We start from the raw sequence: 20349 nt of genomic DNA, 5'->3' as shown, positions 1-20349 counted from the left end.
AACCACTTTTTACCCGCAATCAATATTGAAACTGTTGTCATGGCTACAGGATTTCCTATATCTTGACCCCTTCTTTGAGATTTTCCTGACTTTTGCTCCAGATTAAATACCAAGGAACAGAAATTGACTGCCAGGAATTGCACTGGCTTTAGAATATCAATTTGTTGCCAATGATTTAGCAGTCAATGCAGTAAAATTAATTTATCCTTCCATTTCATTCCAAACTGTGTAAATACAGCATTCTGCATCAACTTGTATTTTTATACACAAATATTGCTGGAATCAATACCTTGCTTATTACATCTTCAAATATTGATGTAACCTTTATCTTATGTCTACATCTTAACCATATCTCAAATCAATATCTTTCAATTAAATCTTAACTTTCTATCTATAGTAACTTCTGGATGAGATATTGTTCTGGGATATATTTCTAATTGCAGGGTTTCTTTATTTTCAGTGCTAAACAGAGGAAACGGCTGCAGTCTATTACAACTGCTGCACCAGTGATCAAAAGACTGATCATGAACTGGGTACATCAAGTCACTTAAACAAAATGATGGAATTCAGTTATAAATGTGTAGATTTTGTATCTGGTTTTAACTGTAATTTAAACTGCTACCTTTTCTAATTATTCTGTTTGCCTATTTTTTGAAAATGACATCAACTCCATATTATTGTTACTTATTTCTCAAAGGTGTCAAGATCAACTGCAACAAGAAGGGAACTGCAGGTTGTCAGAACTTGATGTTGATGTTAGTTGCAGCAAGAATGCTCAGGTTAGTTTGTTTTACCAACTAATTATAATCAGTTGCCACTACTTACATCTAGTCAAGAGAGATTTTCATAAAATGATTATATGGCTTAAATCCTGTTCTCTTAAATGTTCTCTTAAATTTTTAGTATTCAGTTTTAGCAAAATTCTTAAAGTATGCACAGAATACTTGTACAGACGTAAACTTTTAATGATAATTTTAGCTATCTGAGAAGCAAAAGTAATTGCTTGCACAGCTTATAGGCAACAATGGTTGCCAGGCAGCAAGGCATATGCCAATATGCAGACCTGACAGACTGAGGGACAACAATTTACAATGTTGCATTCATTGTATAGTTTGCACACACTCAGTGATATTTTGTCACATATAAAATAGATGTCTGTGAAAAAATCATGTTGTTACGACAGGACCAGAATGTTGGGTACATTAATTTATCTATTTTAACCACAATTTCATTCTGGTAAATCCTGTTTTCCTGCTGGGAACCTTAAACCTGAACAAATTTTCCTGATAAAATTCTCCACCCTTCTTCTCATAATCACAAAGTAAACATTTAATGAGACATGAACTAGGAGATGACGGTAATTACATTTTAAGGCAACTGATGAGATAATAACTAGTGTCTGGTGGTGACAAGTGAATTTATACAAGATTTAATATTCACTGAGGTAGACATCTATTGATTGTCTCTCACATACTTATTACATCACCATAAATAAAACAAGCTAATCACTTTTTAAAAAACAAAGATGACATTTAGTTGTAAAAGGTTTGCTATAAAAAGAGATGTAAAAATAAAACTTGTTTTATTTATAAATGAACATAAAAGCATTTTAAGAACAGTTACATCTCCTAATGAACACAGAAATGAAATGAAATGAAATGGGGTTTAACGTTCTACTGTTCTGCTCTGACTGGGCTAATGAAGACGGGCATACGCCATACAGTGTGCTATGATGGAAATTTTGCCCTGGGGAAACCACATCGGAAAATCCTGATGAACTTTCTCGGCCAATGCAGGGATCGAACACTCGACCTCCAGGCTAGTGAGCCAGCATCTTACCCAATAAGCCACCATGGCTCCTAATGAACACAGAAATAATTTATTAGTCAAATATGGGATGCCAATTTATAAAAGGTCATTGACTTGTTTCGGTATCCTGTAAATAAAATATTTTTTAAATAAAGTTAATTTGTACATTGAACAATCTGATTAAAATAGCAGATCTATATTTCAGTTCGTTTTTTTTATACTTTTGATGGCCTCTACCACATGAAGATCCGATCAGTTGCAGTGGAAGGTCGCATCAGAGGTCATACGAGTGGCTTTTGACCTATGATATCAGGCATTTGATTAACCAATCAGCGATGACGTTTCTAGTGGGTTACCCACAGTTTAGTGCACCTCACGCCAAAAACATGCTGTAACAGATCGCTTCATTGGCTAATCTCTCACATCATCCAGAATGCAGATTATATAACAACTCTTCATCATCCTAGTGAAGTAAAGAAAAGTAAAACGAAATTTTGAACTATAAAAAACAACACAAAATAGGATCTGTGTTTTACATTGAAGATATCAACAAAAAAAATGGATTAGTATTATTTTAAAAATTGTTCATACTGCGAGGTTAAATACATCCAACTTGCAAACAGTTTGGACATTTGTATAATGATAGGGTTTGGGCCTGGGCTTCTACTTCACAGTTTTCACTGTCAGTCATTTTTGATAATGCACGAAAACTTTTGTATATAATTATCCACGGCATATTTCTCACATTTATCGGTTTTAGACCATCTTTTTCCACATAATGGACCACAGAATTGTGATGTAAATCCTAATAATGAATAACTAATGACAGACAAACTTCCCAGCTAGCGAAACTAGCGCCCCCTAAGGCCTAGAATATCATTGTGCATAATACGAGTAAAGATATGCACTAAATTTTTGCGACATGTGAATTATCAATATTGCTACATGAATTATCAATATTGCTACATGAATTATCAATATTGCTACATGAATTATTAATATTGCAATAAAATAGCACTGGAATAAGCAATTTTCTTAATTTTTCGGTAAGCAAGTTTACTAATCTCTAGCTTTTACTTCTATAATTCCTACAAGGCCGTAATACTGCTGTAAAAAACTTCTAATACATTTTCTCAACAGTTAGTGGGATTCGAAGAGCAATACTTTATATCTGATTGTCCTTTTTCGAAGATCAAAATAATCTTGTGTGTGACCGTAATGGACGTAAAGTGGCTTTGTTCTAGAAAATTCTTATGACACATGGACAATATGTGGGTGTTCAAATAGTGAATGATTAACAATGGACTGCTTCACACCATTGATAACATTCCCACCTAACAATTAACTTTTATTGTTCTACTACCAGACATTTATCATTAATTATCAACACAGCACTCAGTATAATCTGTTGAAAATTATGTATACAGCTCTATAACACCAATCAAGAGATTATGTGGCTTCTATATGTGTGCATTATTCTGTACAGGCTGTAGAATTTTATAGTTACATGCATAGGTCAATTTTAGCCATGTTTGTAAATACGTGATTTTTCCGACGATCAAAATGACCAATGGGTCAGATCCAGTTTCAGTCATTTTCCGTAGCCAGTGGTCTTGACTGGCATATACAGCCTAATGGAATCCATGGTTTGGGCCGTTTTTAAATGACCTTAGATTATTTGAAGGGATTGAAAATTTATGCTTGAGTTCATCAATGAAGTATAGATTTGGGCTTTCTTGCCTGTTATAATACGCTCTATTCTAGTCTTTATATATCATGTTGTTATATTGAATGGATGTTGTAAAATATCTTAGATCTGACCACAGTAGACATTTTGTATCCTGTCAGACACCATTAGACTCATGAAACACCAGTAGAATTTGTTTTCGTTGGATCATTAAAACACATCAAATCAATCACATTCACTTTAATTGAAAATTGTTGTAACAGTAAAAGAGTTACTATGATCAAAGAAGTTAATAATGCTGGAAACAATTGATTCAAGACATAAAAGATGTCTATTCTTTAGGGATGGGTTGCTAGCCGTCAAAACATCTGCCCACAGCGGCTAAGACATCCAAGCACTCCATACAGATTTTGCATTGTGATTTTCTTATAGGTAACCAGGACATCTACAAGCCATTAAAAAGTGATCAAGGGCAACAAACCATGAAGTATTTATCAGAAATCAATAACCTTCAATTGGCTTTTTCCTAGCGATAGCATAAACAAGGAGTCATATGTGCTGTACAATGTCAGACCTGTAGTCATATAGACTATAATAGATTGCACTCAAAATGAAAACAAACTTACAACATTTTCCAAACATTATATTATACGAGCTAGTGTATGCCATGATTGGCTGTATGTTTACAAGAAATCTCAATGTTAAAACATTGCAGAAAGTGATTTACATCTACTCAATTTGTAGAAATGTGTCAAAATGCAAAGTAGAAAACATGTGAAGTAATCAATTGTGTTTAAAACACTGTAATTTTTTGAATGTCAGGTTAGAATCTATGGTAATAAGTGTCCACTATTGCAACTTACATGTATCAACCCATGCAGTTATTATGATGAACCATCAAAGTAATCATTGAACAAACCATATGGTGTGAATACTTCATTATATAAAAAAAACATCACTTAGATTATTAAGACAATCTGTCATCATTTCTGGCAATAGTTGCTGCAACAACCAATTCTAATTATTAGTTTAAAACATGTAGTTTAAAAGTTGCTTTGTTTTAACTTTCACATACCATCAGTATGTACCAGTATATACATTGTACATGATGTATGCAATTTTTCATTGAAATAATTTCCCAACAGATCTGGATTTTATTCAAACACCACATGTCAAGATTAGAAGATCCCTAGTGATATACATACTCCTTGCAGTGTTTCATTTGATTAGACCTAATCCCACTCAAACACTGAATGATGATTTCTGTCCCAAATTATGACTTGCTAACAACCAATCAATATTTTTTACCATCTTTTAATCAACTTTCTGAAGTTTTAGGGATGACACGGACAGTCATGTTACGTATTTTATTCCAACAAACTGAATAGAACTACAATGTTACTCAGGAGATATTTGATTCTACAATAAAAATAGACACATTCTGTTAAAAACCTAACATTATGCTTGAAGTGCAGCAATGGCTAGAGACAGATTTCTTGGGCCATTGCTTCAAGAATACGAGTAAATCAGCTATATAACCAATTTGTTTCCAATTATAAAGGCTTACATTACAATATGAGAAGTACCATTCTACATTTATGTGCATATTTAATTCATTTAACATTGAAGACTATTGGAAATGAGAGAAGTTTAGTATCTTGTCAACACAACAATCCTGTCATTTTGAAACCAACACATTTAAAGAAAGGTAGTTGAAAAACCGATGATATGTTAAATCCTGCTTTTTTCTCATAGAAAGGGAGATTAAACAATAAATCACTGTCTAGTCACAGATTGGTAACCTGAAGAAAACAAGTTACAGAAGTTTGTAGAATCTGCCTTGGTCAAAATTAATTATACTATTCAAAAAAAGTAGGGGATATTTGATTTTGGGGGCATAATACTAAAATATGCAAATGACTACGAAAAAAGTCACTATAGAACCTAACAGAAGAAACATTTCCAGTTACATGTGACGCCCAAACGCACCAATAGCTACCGCATGGAATGCAGGTGATGCTTGGGATCATCATGGGGGTCCAACCCAAGATTTGCACGACTCTGACTTTGAATGTTACAGTCATTGTGACATTGAATTCCAGGGTGGAAACATCAGTTTAATTGTTTTAGTGACCAGAAAACAAATTTTGATATGCGTCGGCTTACCCAAAATGAAAGGTTACGTGCCCTTTGCATGTTACAGATCGGCACAACACAGGCGGTTGTGGCGCGGACGATGAATGTTTCTCAGTCTGTCATAAGCAGGCTATGGTCCAGATACCGTGATACACAATCTGTACAGGACAGACCACGCTCAGGTCGACCAAGGGCGACAACTCAAGCCCAGGATCGATTTATCCGTACCTTGGCCTTGAGAAATCGTGTCATCACAGCAAATCAGATCAGCGCTCGTCTTCAAACAGACACTGGTGTGAGAGTGAGTGGCCAGACGATTTGGAATCGACTGCATAGGGGTCACCTTCGCGCCCGACGTCCTCGCGTGATCCCTTGTTTGAGAGATCATCACATTCAGGCAAGACGTCGTTGGTGTAGGGATCGTCAACACTGGGATAATCGACGCTGGAGCAATGTGATGTTCTCAGATGAGTCAAGGTTCACTGTTGATATTTTGGACAGACGTACGAGGGTGTGGCGTCGTCGAAACGAGCGCTTCCAAGACGTTAACGTCATCAGACATGATCGATTTGGGGGTGGTTCTGTTATGGTGTGGGGAGGCATCACTGTTGCTGGAAGAACGGCTTTACATGTTGTTGCAGGGCGTGTTACAGGCCAGTACTACCGGGACAACATCTTGGCAGTCCATGTTGTGCCGTTCGCACGACGTCATGGCCGCCGTTTCATCTTCCAGGATGACAACGCAAGATGTCACAGGGCCAGGATCGTTACAGGTTACCTCCAACAACAGAACATCACCACATTACCTTGGCCAGCACTGAGTCCCGACCTCTCCCCCATCGAGCATGTCTGGGACATGCTTGGACAGAGGTTACGTCAACGTCAACAACGTCCTGCCAATGTCCAAGAACTTGCTGCTGCATTGCAACAGGAATGGGACAATCTGGACCAAAATGACCTTAGACGTCTCATTAGGAGTATGCCACGTCGGATCAATGCTTGTTTGGCAAACAGAGGAGGATTTACCCGTTACTGACTTGGTTGTGATGCTGTGGTAACTTTGCTGTTTGACCCCGGGTATCATTTTACCCTTATAATGGTCAGTCTGTGCCTTACTTAGTCTAACGATCATTTGGAATAAATCGATGAATGTGAACTTCATTTCATTTTGTCATTTGTTTCTTCGTCAGTTTCATTAGGTGACTTTAATAACACTTAAAAATCAAATATCCCCTACTTTTTTTGAATAGTATATAAACCCAAAAATTGTAAAGCCAAGATAATACATGACATTCTAGAATAAAAATAGAATTATCTCTATGTGGAACAAATAAATATACAGAATTGAAATAAATATGGTTAAATCTTTTCCATCTCCATTAGACCGGTTGGTGCAGAACTGTATGATGTTAAACCCCATTTCATTTCATTGCCATTACAAATGGTTCAGTCTTTTTCTTATTAGTAATCAAGAAGTAATTATGAGGTAATCTTGTTTAGAGTACAATGGTGAAAATTATTTTGCAGTCTATAATCAATACTAACAATAACATTTTCTCTTTCAGAGGTTTCAGATTGATTAAATAAAATAAATGCAAACCACATTGATCAGCAAAGCTAACAAAGATCTCACAGAGATGTTTTTATTGTAGATATTTTGCGTATTATATTATATTCCAGGCCTACTTGTACAATTGTTCACAGAAATTCTATACAATATCTTAAGACATTGTAAAAAAACATTCTACTAGATGAATTAAAGAGGCAAACATGTTTTAGGTGACAGATTCAGTGTATGGTTCATTTTTATTAATTTTTTAGGAAATAAGGAAGAAGCATGCATATGAATATTTATTGTTGAATTTTTTTTTTGATAAATTGTTATGGATCACACATTTTGAATACCTGCACAATATTTTCTATATATAATTCACATACCACAAGTTCATGTCAAATAAAATTCCTTAATAATTACCTGTCTTTGTCTATTTGACAGAAACAGACTTTATAACCCCTGGGATTTTTATACATAGTCTATTCATTCTGGTTCTTTCATCCCATTTCTTTATATGTAAACTAAACAAATTATGTCCAGTTATTTATTTGCTGATCCAGTTATTTGTTTAATAAATTCATTTAAATACTACTCATTATTGACACTCTTGATATTACATGTATTTAAGCACCATATCATTCCGGAGAAGAAAAATTTACACACCCAACATGAATGTGTCTCCTAATTTCTGCTGGGGCATAGTATAATCAAAGTAATGATCATTAACCCATGTGTATAAATGGTACCTTTTATTAACTACTAACATTGTCACTGGTATAAACTGAGATGAATGTACCAATTAAATTTGTTATATAATTAGTAGATGGTATTAACTAACTCAGTCCGCTTAACCAGAGCAGAAATTCATCATTATTGAACTTAGTCAAGATATTGATACAACATAAGTTTCACCACTCTGACACAATTAGAATCGAAGTAAACAAGCTCCAAAGCATCCACAAATCAAACTGCTTATCGCTGCTCGAACTCAGTCAAGATATTCACCTAATAAACATCTACACAAAGTTTGAATATTCTACCTCTATCAGAAGCAGAATTATAGTGTTGTAAATTCTTGATCAATCATATTGTTTATCTCTTCTTAGCCTAAGCAGAAAATGAAGACATTCACCTAATAAACGTCTACACCAAGTATGAACACACTACCTTTATTAGAAGCAGGGATATTGAGTTCCAATTGGTGTGAAGGACAGATGGTCGAACATCTACATCAAGTTTGAACATTCTACATCAATTAGAATCAGATCTTATTGTGTCCCAAAGTCTCAACCAAATAAATTTGTTATCAGTACTTTCGTTGAAAGGTGGTGGGGGGGGGTGAAAAAAATCATTCACTAACAATGGAAAATAGCTTTTGCACGGTTTGACCAGATACCCAGTCTGGCTTGGTACTAATTTCTTTTACTTACCAAAAAATGTGACCTTAATAAGTCTTGACAATTTTGCAAGTAAAAACAAATGCATGGATACATGTACTTGACCTGATATAAACAAGTACTAAATAACAACATGTATAATAAACTGCTGGTTTGTTGAAATACTTTCTAGCAAAGTCTTTCATAAAGCAAATGACAAAGATATACATGTATATGAAACAACATGAATCAAGTCTTTGTGGTTATAAGATAGATTTCATATGAAAACAGGGAATCAAATAGATATTAACCGATGCTAGTTATGCTAGTCTGCATACACAAGGAACCAATATAAACTGGGTACACTCAAACAACACAAATTTTTACACATCGCCCAGCTCATCAACCATAAATTGTGCCATGTTTTAAATTGATGTCACCCACCCCAACCTCTCTATACTTGCATGGGAAATGAAAATTAAATGAAATATGGTCCAACGTCCTGGTGTTCTGCTCCATCTGGGCTAACGCCATACAGTGCGCTATGAGGGAAATTTTGCTTGGACAGCGGTGCTACAGCCTACTCTGATATCGAATTCCAACTGTCAAGGGATCTTTTATGTGAACACCAATGTGTACACAGGACCTCGGTTTTTCAGAAAATCCAAACGACTAGACAGCTGTCCTTGTCAGGCCCCATGTCCTGCATCACTGACAAGGGGACTCCCCACCGGAAGATTCTGGTAAACTTTTTTGGGCAACACCGGGAGCCAACTTGCGAATTCCTGGCTAGCGAGCCAGCGTCTTACTCACTTAGCCACCATGGCTCCACTACTTTGTAGTCTACTTGCATGGGAATGTATACTATAAACCCCTATATACATCTACCACCATCATTCACTTGTAAGCTTACTTGGATGTGAAATATACCCTACGTCATTTAGTTCCTCATCAGCATCATTATAACTATCTATTATAATGTTCCTGTAACACTATGTCGATGATTCATAATATATTCATATCAAACATTTATGATAATCAACATGCACAAATATACACCCTACCTGCTGTTAATGGAAAGGGAATACGTCAGAATAGATGACGATTTCCAAAATTCGAGATTATAGGTACCAAGCCACCACTCAACAATTCATTGATTTTTCTTCCAAAGTCACATTCCATGGAACAATCTAAGATAGGCAGGGAATCCGTGGAAACGTCAATATCAGGAGACGAGTCCAGTTATTGGAATAACAGGTAAACAGGCAGGACGAGTTCATTCAATCGATACTTGGAATACTCTAAATGGAAGAAATACGAGTGTCGCTATTATAAAAACGCGGGAAACATTGACATCATACTACACGAGACATTGTCTTGTCGATCAGAAATCCATACTGTCTACCATAACAGTAAATTTATACAAAACAATCTATTGTTTAGGGTTTAGTGCAATGCATGGTTAAATTATTCATTTGAAATACATTTACTAGTGATGTGGTGCCACAGTAAATGACAGATGTCTATATATTGTAATTAGTGTATCATTAAGACAACGTTCTATATTCTAAGTCAGTGGATATCGATTTGATAATAATTAATACATTGTTAACTTATAACACATTGACAGAAGTTGTTGGCGCCATATTATTTTGTATATTGATACATCTTTAGAAACATTTTTGTTTCATAAAGCTATATAACTGATGTCTTTTTTCATAACGTATTTTTCCAGCATCCCTTTGCCTGATTCTTACTTGGTAACCTCAACATATTCATTGTGTATGTAGACAATTCTTGGAACTGAAATGAATGGAATCGTCCTTCTGTTGTGTTTTTATGGAAAATATACTTACCCATGAAATATCCTACTTTTAAGTGTTGGTGAGGGGGGGGGGGTTCACGGTGGCTAAGTGAGTAACACGTTGGCTCGCTAGCCTGGAGGTCGGGTGTTCGATCCCTGCATTTTCCGGCGTGGTTCTCCCTTGTCAGTGATGCAGGACGGAGGGCCTGACAAGGACGGTTGTCCAGTCATTCGTATGGGACAAAAAAAACGGCATTTAAAATTCGATATAAGAATAGGCCATAGTGCCGCTGTCCGGGCAAAATTCCCTCATAGCACACGGTATGGTGTATGCCCGTCTTCGTTAGCCCAGTTCGGAGCAGAACAGTAGGACGTTAAACCCCATTTCATTTCATTTTTGTAAGTGTGAGTGTATTATGGCATCGCCCATTTAAGTCCATGAACAAATGGCTCATTAACACGATTGAGGCTGCCAACACTGTCCATCATGTGAAAGTCCATTGGCCAATTACTCTATTTTACCGATATTTCGTCTAATGATTTGGAAGCAGCTATGGCGGTGTGCCGCCAGACAGGGTAAGCTTACTCTTCCGGACACCTGTTACCACTGTTTGTCGTGTATTATGTACACGGTGAACAGTCCATTTGCTGATTGTACTATTTAGCCTACTGCCCCCGCCCCCTTTCTTACTTTTTATTTTATTAGATTTTTTCAAATTTTGTGTGAAACATTGGGGTCATTTTCAGTGCTCCACGACCTCTCATCCCAAAAACCCTTGTGAATGGGATATAGGCTACAGATTTAAATTTTTATTTTTTTCAAATTTTGTTTACAGTGTTGGGGTAATGTAAGAATGAACCTTATCGATCTTGAGAGCTATGCAACTTTCCATTTCGGAGCCCGGTTACGCATGGGCGATGGAACTTTTTAGCTATAGTCTTAAATAAATATGCTTGCTTGCCACCACTATAACAAATGTAAAATGTATCGCTTTCATTTGGATTATAGTAAATACATTTAGTTCTATGTTCCAATGAACTCCCTTTTGTGGAGTTATCTCCCTGTTTGTGTCTAATGATATGTAACCATATGCCATGCAGTGTATGAATTTTAAATGGTGATCAATGCTTTGCTTTTTTGACAAGACCACGCATGGTTAATTGTTTCATATATTACATTAATCATTTTCATAATCAGCATTATCTGAAAATCTGTGCTTTAAATTGTGTTTTTCAAAGAAGAGTCTATGGCATTTTGGAGACTTTGCAAGTTAAGCCATCTTCTAGTCTGTTTAAATAAGATTGTATTAAATTTGAAATAATTCAGCCAAGAAGTCATCAATGAGATCTAGATTGAGTCTACAGTCTGAGCAGTCAACAAGGGTTATCACATATTTCTTCTTTTGTTGGTAATGAAAATATTTACAACACACTAAAATCGGACTAAGAGTAACAATAGACTTTGTTGTCTCATGCCCTTAAACACTGTATATGATTTTAAAGTCAATCGGATGATGAATTTGCTCACTGGAGCGTCCACAAGATTTTTCAAAGTGATCAAGGTCCATAACTCTGGCAGTAATCATTGCAAATTGTTAAAACTTAATACGCTTTGTTTTCTAATAACCTTAAACACTGTGCATAAATTTAAAGTCAATCAGATGAGTAATCAAAAGTAATAACTCTGAAAATCAACATGCTTCTTTGTCTCATGGCCTTAACTAATATATCAGATGTTAACTTCAACCTCTAGAGTGTCCACAATGTTTTCTAAAGAGCTCAAGGGCTATTACTCTGGCAGTAATTATCGGAAATCATAGAACATCAATAGGCTCCTTCATTTTATGACCTTAGCCAATGTGTATACATTTAAAGTCAATCGGATAATAACTTTAGCCTCTAGAGCAACCACAAGATTTATCAAAGTGATCAAGGGCCATTAATCTGGCAGTAACTATCGTCAATCAAATGGCCATTGCATGGTCCTAAACAATCTGTATAAATTTAAAGTCAACCAAATATTAACTTTAGTCTCTAGTGGACGACTGTTGAACCCTGGCCGACTCGACCAAACCAATGACAAAATAAAACAATATTGCAAATAAATTTACTGGATATGGTAGAATACAAGATTATAAGTCAATATATCTATGTGCCATGTATACAACATGTTTAGACACCTTGTCCAGCTAAGCTACAAAAAACAAATTACATCGACATATCAGCTTGTATCAAATGTGAGTCAGGCATGTTTGTGGGTGGGGCTGGAGGGGGTGTATGTCCAGTTGTCTAGGTGATCATGTATTTTTTTTTCCATCCTGGTTCTTTGTTTTACAACTATCATTATATAACAAAATAAATTATGCCATGATTTGTGCCAAAGACAACCACCAAACACAGTATCATGTTCTTGTTTACTTAGTCATTGGAAACACTCACCAAAGTCATTTCAATGTGGGTGTGTAAAAAGGTTTCTGTTTAGCTTGTTTAATAACATTTGTTGCTCAGACACGCTTCTTATCAATGGCTGCCCATAATGATATAAAACAAATACTTGTTAGTTTCGTTCTGTGATTTTAATAAATCTTAGTGAAATATCACAGGAGTAGAATCTAACTTCAGTAATATAATATTCTTTTTATATTTTTATGTCTACATAAATACACACTTCTATAGTCTCATATTACAACGGCCATTTCCATTGATTAGGTGGTGCCTGTCCTATCAATGGTTCCCATGGTCTCCACTGTAACATTTTACGTGATAAAGACAATTCTCTTCTGGCCTGTAAAAATACAATATCATAAATAAATTTACAACACAATATATCTACTTGTATTTTAATAATATGGGGTGATTTATGCTATCTATATATGAATAATAAGGTTTGCTATGAGTTTATTTTGAAAATGCAATCAATTTGTTTATGATATGAGAAAAACAGGATATCAGGTCTATAGAGTCATGGTTTTGTTTTGAAATACTAGTCAAGAACATTAAACGGGTATTCTGTCACGGCCAGTGTCCATATAAGGGTGGTTCTTGACGTCATGAGGCCTAATTAACCATTCACACAATTAATTGCATAAATTTAACCAATTTAATAATTAATAGTAGAAATATGGGCATATGTAAAGAGCTAGACTTGTGCTCTACATTTTAGACATATAGATTCTTTAGAGATCAGACACCATAGGGGATATCGTTAAGGTTCAAGAGACACCATCTGGATTCAGTAAACCCCATTGATTTGTAGAAGCATGATATAGTGTGTTCTGTCAGTCAACTGTGGGTTAGTGGGTTTAAGATTATGTACACAACAAGAGAAGTCCTAACAGAAGAGAATAATATTAATATACCCAAGATACAAATCTAGTCGATCACAGGCTAACAAAAATGTGTAGCAGAGAGAATAATGTCACACATTGGATGTAGTAACCAATTTGATGGCACCGTTTAACATATCTGACCAATGTGTATTGCTCAGTATATAACATGATTAATTAGCCACATTGTGCAGCTAAGCTACAAAAAACAAATTACACTGACATATTTCTGCAGTGGAAATATCAGCTTGTTACAAATGTGAGTCAGGCGTGTTTGTGGGTGGGGCTGGAGGGGGTGTATTTCCAGTTGTCTAGGTGATCAGGTATTTTTTTTTTCCATCCTGGTTCTTTGTTTTACAACTATCATTATATAACAAAATTAATTATGCCATGATCTGTGCCAGACACAGTCAAGTTCTTAATTACTTATTATATGGCACAGAAAATCAGATGACGAAACAAAGTATAGATATAAATAATTTGAATCAGATTGGTTCCAACTAACTTGTAAAATTTGATGATATAAGAAGTACAATAATTGTGTTGTTAAATAAATCAATATATAAATAGTTTACCTGTAAAATAAGTTGTTCTACGAGTCCATTATTCACTTTTCTTTCTAATTGTTCTACATCAGTTTCCTAGAAATGCAAATAATTTCATTATTAATCTATACTAATATTTGTGACTGTCATTTGTCTGTCTGTTCAGGATTGTCGGCTACACTAGGGCTGTCCTGAGGCTGAAATTTGGTGTATATGGGTAGCTCGGATCTGGGAGTGACATAGGCTAGGTGGTGTTAGCCTACTGCTTCCAGAGTTATACTACTTTCAACCTGTGCAGCGCCTGGTCATCCGCTAGTCCATCAACAAAAATAATCAGTAAATTTTTGGACTGAATTATACTTTATGTAGCCCTTTTTAATTTAAATCATTGACTTTCGGTTATTTGACTACTGGTTGTTATTAAATCTGTGTGAACACAATTCATTATTTACAGAATAAAATTATTTTACTTATTTGCAATAACAGTACAATTATATTATGTAATGAAGATTGGCATTACAACCTGGTTAGGAAAATTATCTAAGTTATAACTAACAAAATGATCTACTAGTTGACTGACATGTTCAACTTTGTGATAGAAACTAAGGGGGTGCTCGATTGTCAGTCTGGAACATACCGAACTGACAGAATTGCAATCAAGTGATACAGAATTCAGCCAAGTCACAGTTCGGCCAGTCCCGACAGCCGAAGTGGCGTGAGAAATGAAATGAAATGAAATGGGGTTTAACGCCCTACTATTCTGCTCCGAACTGAGCTAATGAAGACGGGCATACACCATACAGTGTGCTGTGAGGGAAATTTTGCCCGGATAGCTGCACTACATGTATGGCCTACTCTTATATCGAATTCCAACTGTCAAGGGATCTTTTACGTGCATGCCAATGTGTACACGGGACCTCAGTTTTTCGTCCCATCCAAACGACTAGACAGCTGTCCTTGTCAGGCCCTCTGTTCTGCATCACTGACAAGGGGAACCACGCTGGAAAATCGGGATGAACTTTCACGGCCAATGCAGGGATCGAACAATCGACCTCCAGGCTAGCGAGTCGGCGTCTTAGCCACCAATCGTGAGATAATGTAAGTAACAAATATGTTTCAGCTGTCATGATTGGTTAAGATATTTTTTGATGCAGTCGGCACATGCGTTGTACTCCGAAATTCTCTTTTTCACTCGATTGACACTATTTTTGGAATTGAGAGAATTCAATACCGGATCGTTCAATCGAATATCCCCTTATAGTCACCAGGGGGATTGTGTCCAACAAAGACTGAATTTGTCCCTAAAAATGTCTGACTGCATTCTCGCGAAAGTATTTAATGGGTTATTATCTATCTATATAAATAAAACCAAAGTATGTATGTATGTATGTATGTGTGTTCGCATGTTCACCCTCCACCCCCATAAATGTGGTATCAAATTAACCAGCATGACCTCATGAATGTTTTAGACCATCAAATTTAGGGACCTACGTAAATTGGGCCTGGGCCCCGGTAGAATCATGCTTCATCGCCATGCTCCTGCCCACATGTGGTATCAAATTAATCAACATGACTCTGTAAATGTTTAAGGCCATCGAATTTGGGTCCCAAGCAAATTTGGACCCTGGGCAAAGCTGGGTATCGTGATATTTTCCAATAAAAGTATGGCAAATTTGGTGTATGGAAACTAGAGACACACAATCTTAATAGAAAAATACTGGAATCCCTGAAAAACACTCAAAAGGCGAGCACAGTACACAAATAAAAAAGGGGGGGTGGGGGGGCCGTAACTTGCAACCTGTCTACATGAATTACATGAGAACAGTGAGAGACATAATTAAACATACTGCAGACTATGATAAAACGGAGGAAAAACAAGTTGACAGAGAATAATCCAGGAATTTACTTAGGCTTTGATATTATACAAGCTGAAAATGGACCTTCAGTCATATCATGTGACAAGCAAGGCTGCTTAAAATAGATTTTTACGACTCAGGGTAAATTTTTTAGATTAAAATGTTTAGACAGAGGGATTTGAAGTAACTTTTCAAAAATAAAATTAGTTTGAATGTGTTTTTAATCCAAATATGTTATCAAATTAGACAGTTTGTACATGGAAAGACATCTTTAAAGTTCAGAGTAATTGCTAGAATTTGATCTAAATATGATGTTTTCATTGTTATGTTTGTTATCATGTCAAATATTGAGATATTGAAATGGGCTCTGCCAGTCAGTACTTCTGGGTTTGTTTCTGGGGTATAGGTCATAATCCGTTTGTACACACATCAACCTATTATAGTAGTTGTGTGTTTTACAGATTTAATTATTATTTCCATGTAAACAAATTTGACAGTTTTTTGTACAAGGGCTTGGGATTTTGATGTCTTTGAGTCGTCTTGGGTTTTTTTTTATAACGAAACACAACTTAGTAGTTTAGAAATATCCTTCAATACAATCAGTCAAAATGTGACATTAGATCAACTAAAATCAAATAAATGTTTTTAATCTCTAATTTTGAAAAAGATTTAGCAGAGATATATTAATTTGAACATGCGGTTGCGATGCAAGATCTGCCTACATATTGCAAGTGATGCACAGAGAACAAACTAAAAAAAGAGATAATGCAGGATGTTACAGTTCGACATGCGACCATATCAAAAGGAACAGAGCTTTGAGATATAAACATATATTTTTTGTTTCATCAAAATCAGATACAATTGTTGACCTCTAGAGCGGCCATTTTGTCAGACAGCCTAGGTCAGATTTTCGTACAATCAGAGACCATAATCCTAGAAATTATGGTCAGCTATGCACCAATATCGAACCCTGGATGGACAAGGATGTCAACAATATATGTCCATGTGAAAATGTGGGCTTATAAAAATTATCAAGACTGGATGAACAGTGATAAAAACAAGTAACCAGTTTAAGTTGCCCTATAGCCATACAAACATTTACAAATTAAAAAAATAATGAAATAGGCTTACAGACTGAACCAATGCCATTCGTTCTGAGATTACTGCTTCTGTGTGTTTTCGGTATCCAGCTTCTGCTGGCATCTTCTGTAGCGTCATATTAATCTTTTCATACAAAACTTTTAACACCTAAAATTTGGACATGTATATTTTATTACTGCCCGGTTAAATAGTGTCGATTCAAACATATTGTCACTGATAACATCAGTTTTTTCAATAATGTAGGCAATCACCATTTGTAGACCTAAATCATAATTCCAGAGTAATCAGTAGGGATATATATATATATATATATGCACCGGTATGTCACAAACTCTTCTTGATCCAACACAAGGAGGTCCTCAATATGACCATAGTGTAGTTTGCTAATGTAAACTGTGCGTGAATAAGTTTATTTAATGATCTGCCTACATTGAATTATGTAGTGCATTCTATTTTGTGTATTTGAGTTAATGCACAGCATAAATGGAATGGGGTTTAATGTCCCACTTTTCTGCACAGATTGGGCTAATGAAGACTGGCACACGCAATGCAGGGTGCTACGAGGGAAATGTTGTCCAGACAGCGGCACTACACACTACTCTTATATCGAATTCCAACAGTCAAGTGTTCCAACAGTCAATATGCACACAGAACCTTGTCTCATCCGAACTACTAGACAGCTGTCCTTGTAAGACCCTCCGTCATGCATTACTGACGAGTGGGAACCAAGCCGGAAAATCCTGAGCAAAGTTCTCAGCCAATACCAGCAGCAAACCCAAGACTTCCAGGCTAGCAAGCCAGTGTCTTACTCAATGAGCCACTGTGGCTCCCTAATTTACAGTATAAAGCAATCAGATTTTATAAGGCTGATGAAATAGATTAAATAACCAAACCCTCACCCCTTCTAATTTTCATTCATGATAATAAATGCTTTACCTGATGTGGATGTCTTGCTGCCTCAAGGCCGGTCAAACCAGTCTGAAAAAAAGGATGACCACATATTAGGCAATTCTACGCTTCTAAATTAGAGGAGCTACATCGCTAATATTTGGGACCTAGAAATTGACACAAATGGGTCGCATATATAATAATGTAATATGAATGTATAGAAACTGATTTACATTTAATCGTTTGTTTTACTATAATTTTTAATCAGTTATGTTCAGCGAAATATGCCAGAAGTCTCAATTGAATAGCAATCTCTAGCGTCTGTTTATTCCACTCTACTTCGATAGTATTTATTGTGCATGCTCTGCAGATAAGAATATGGTGTCACCGTTTGATATGACTAATGGAATATGTCTAGTCTCGTTCTTTGTGTCCCTTGTTACAAATTACGTTGAAATGTATGGTAAAAGATTTGTGTACCAATGGTAAAATGTTTATTTTGTTTTAAATATTGAATATCAGAAGCACACCTTTTCCAGGTAAGATCACAACATCAATGTTGAATTAAATTGATAAATAATTTGTGTTTTCAGTGTTGAAGACTTTGGATGATATTGAGTTAGAGATTTAGCTACTTTAATTAAATTTTAATGTCATTGTTTGTTTTCTTTAGAAAAATGTTTTCTAACTTTTGGGTCTTAGTAATGGTTATTTATATTTAATATGTGACTAAATTTTAAATAAGGCAGAGGTGCCATTACTTTTGTTTTGGCACCACCAACAAAAAGTCCAGATTCATTATCTTAATTGTCCACTTACGATACCAGTAGGCCTACTTATATTTGAAGATTGGAAGTGGATGTTCAATATCACTAATTTTCTTTCAAAGTTGACTGATGTATCTCCTTGCTTGGAACATCATAGATAGGCTTACATTTACATGTAGTAGGCCTACATCTGAACTTTGCCATTGTGGGGAATATTCACAGACAATTGCTCATTTATTGAGACTATGTTCAGTCTTTGATTATTAATACATTACAATAATAACTGACAAGTCTCAAGGGATATCATCCTCAACCTCGCATGTCCAACAAACAAAGTCAATTGCCAACATACATATTTGTACATTTTGTGTGTTATTTGGACTTAAAGTAGCTATGTCTCTAACTCAATATCATCAAAAATCTTCGACATTGAAAACACGAATTATTTGTCAATTCAAATCAACATTGGGGTTGTATTCTTACAGGGAAAAGATGGGCTTCTGATATCCAATATTCAAGACAAAATAAACATTTTACCATTGGTACACGAATCGTGTACCATAATGCGTTTCAGCGCCATTTGGAACAAGGGACTCAAAGAACAGGGCTAGACATATTCCACAAGTCACGTGGAGAGCATGCGCAATAAATACCATCGGTGTAGACTGGAAAAACCAGAAGCTAAAGATTGCCATTCACGTGAGACTTCTGGCGTATTTCGCCAAACATAACTGATTAGAAATTGCATTAAAAACAGAAACGATTGAATGTAAATCAGTTTATATACATTCATATTACATTATTATATGCGTTGCGACCCATTTTTGTCAATTTCTAGGTCCCAAATATTAGTGATTTAGTTCCTTTAAATTGTTGCTGAAACCCAAGGCCAGGGGAGCTAAATCATGAATTTTGATGGTGTATCTAGTACTATCTACAACACTGAGACGGTCATTATGATTCGGACATCTTAGCCTATTCTGGTCAGCATTTACCCTCATTATTACTCTTTTTATAAGTAATGGGCCTACATGGCAAGATAAGTATTACTATTACTAAGTTGATTGCCCGATGGCACCAACCAACATTTCTAATTAAAACACAGTCACAACTATTTAACTATCTGCGTTCACCCTTCACACGTAAAAGTCTATCAGAATACCGCTAGGCTAGATGTCAGCTGTTTCAGACAAGAAAACCTGTGGATATTATTTTGTTCCTTCATTCTTTTACTTACTATTCGACCAAGACCAGCCATTTCGGAAGTTCTCTCAATGTTAAAGCAGTCACGGAGAAAACAACATCGAAGGGAAATAACTGCAATGACCCAACATGTGGGCTCAGACCATAAAGATTATGATTTATTTTTAACATAATTACCTTCTTTCCAAGTTTGATTTTCACTGATTAGACGGTGCTAGAACCAGGGAAAAAGGAAGCAACATGTATTTTGTGCTTATAATGAGACATGAACTCGTAAACTGAGAAGCGGTGTCAAG

At 35.7% G+C, this 20349-nt stretch overlaps 1 protein-coding gene across 1 annotated transcript; it reads right to left on the bottom strand.

Moving 5' to 3' along the window:
- Positions 1 to 12928: 12928 nt before the first annotated feature.
- Positions 12929 to 20133, bottom strand: LOC126826721 (NADH dehydrogenase [ubiquinone] 1 alpha subcomplex subunit 5). The gene is made up of 5 exons (XM_050555759.2): positions 20088 to 20133; positions 18132 to 18173; positions 17226 to 17342; positions 14269 to 14334; positions 12929 to 13152 (listed from the first exon to the last, which is right to left on the bottom strand). The coding sequence occupies exons 1-5, from the start codon at positions 20106 to 20108 to the stop codon at positions 13051 to 13053; spliced, it is 348 nt and encodes a 115-aa protein (XP_050411716.1). The 5' UTR covers positions 20109 to 20133; the 3' UTR covers positions 12929 to 13050.
- Between the last annotated feature and the right edge of the window lie 216 nt (positions 20134 to 20349).

This window comes from Patella vulgata, chromosome 7 (assembly GCF_932274485.2).
Source record: "Patella vulgata chromosome 7, xgPatVulg1.2, whole genome shotgun sequence".
Lineage (NCBI taxonomy): Eukaryota > Metazoa > Mollusca > Gastropoda > Patellidae > Patella > Patella vulgata.
The sequence above is the reverse complement of the archived record's forward strand: the minus strand, read 5'-3'. Positions and strand labels throughout refer to the sequence as shown.

Bases quoted from the DNA above. Each gene is read 5' to 3' on its own strand.
- LOC126826721 (XM_050555759.2), bottom strand. From the start codon at position 20,108: ATGGCTGGTCTTGGTCGAATA. The intron at 14,335-17,225 runs GTAAGCCTATTT...TTGCATTTCTAG, and splicing joins GAATGGCATTGGTTCAGTCT to GAAACTGATGTAGAACAATT. The intron at 13,153-14,268 runs GTAAACTATTTA...GTATTTTTACAG, and splicing joins TAGAACAACTTATTTTACAG to GCCAGAAGAGAATTGTCTTT.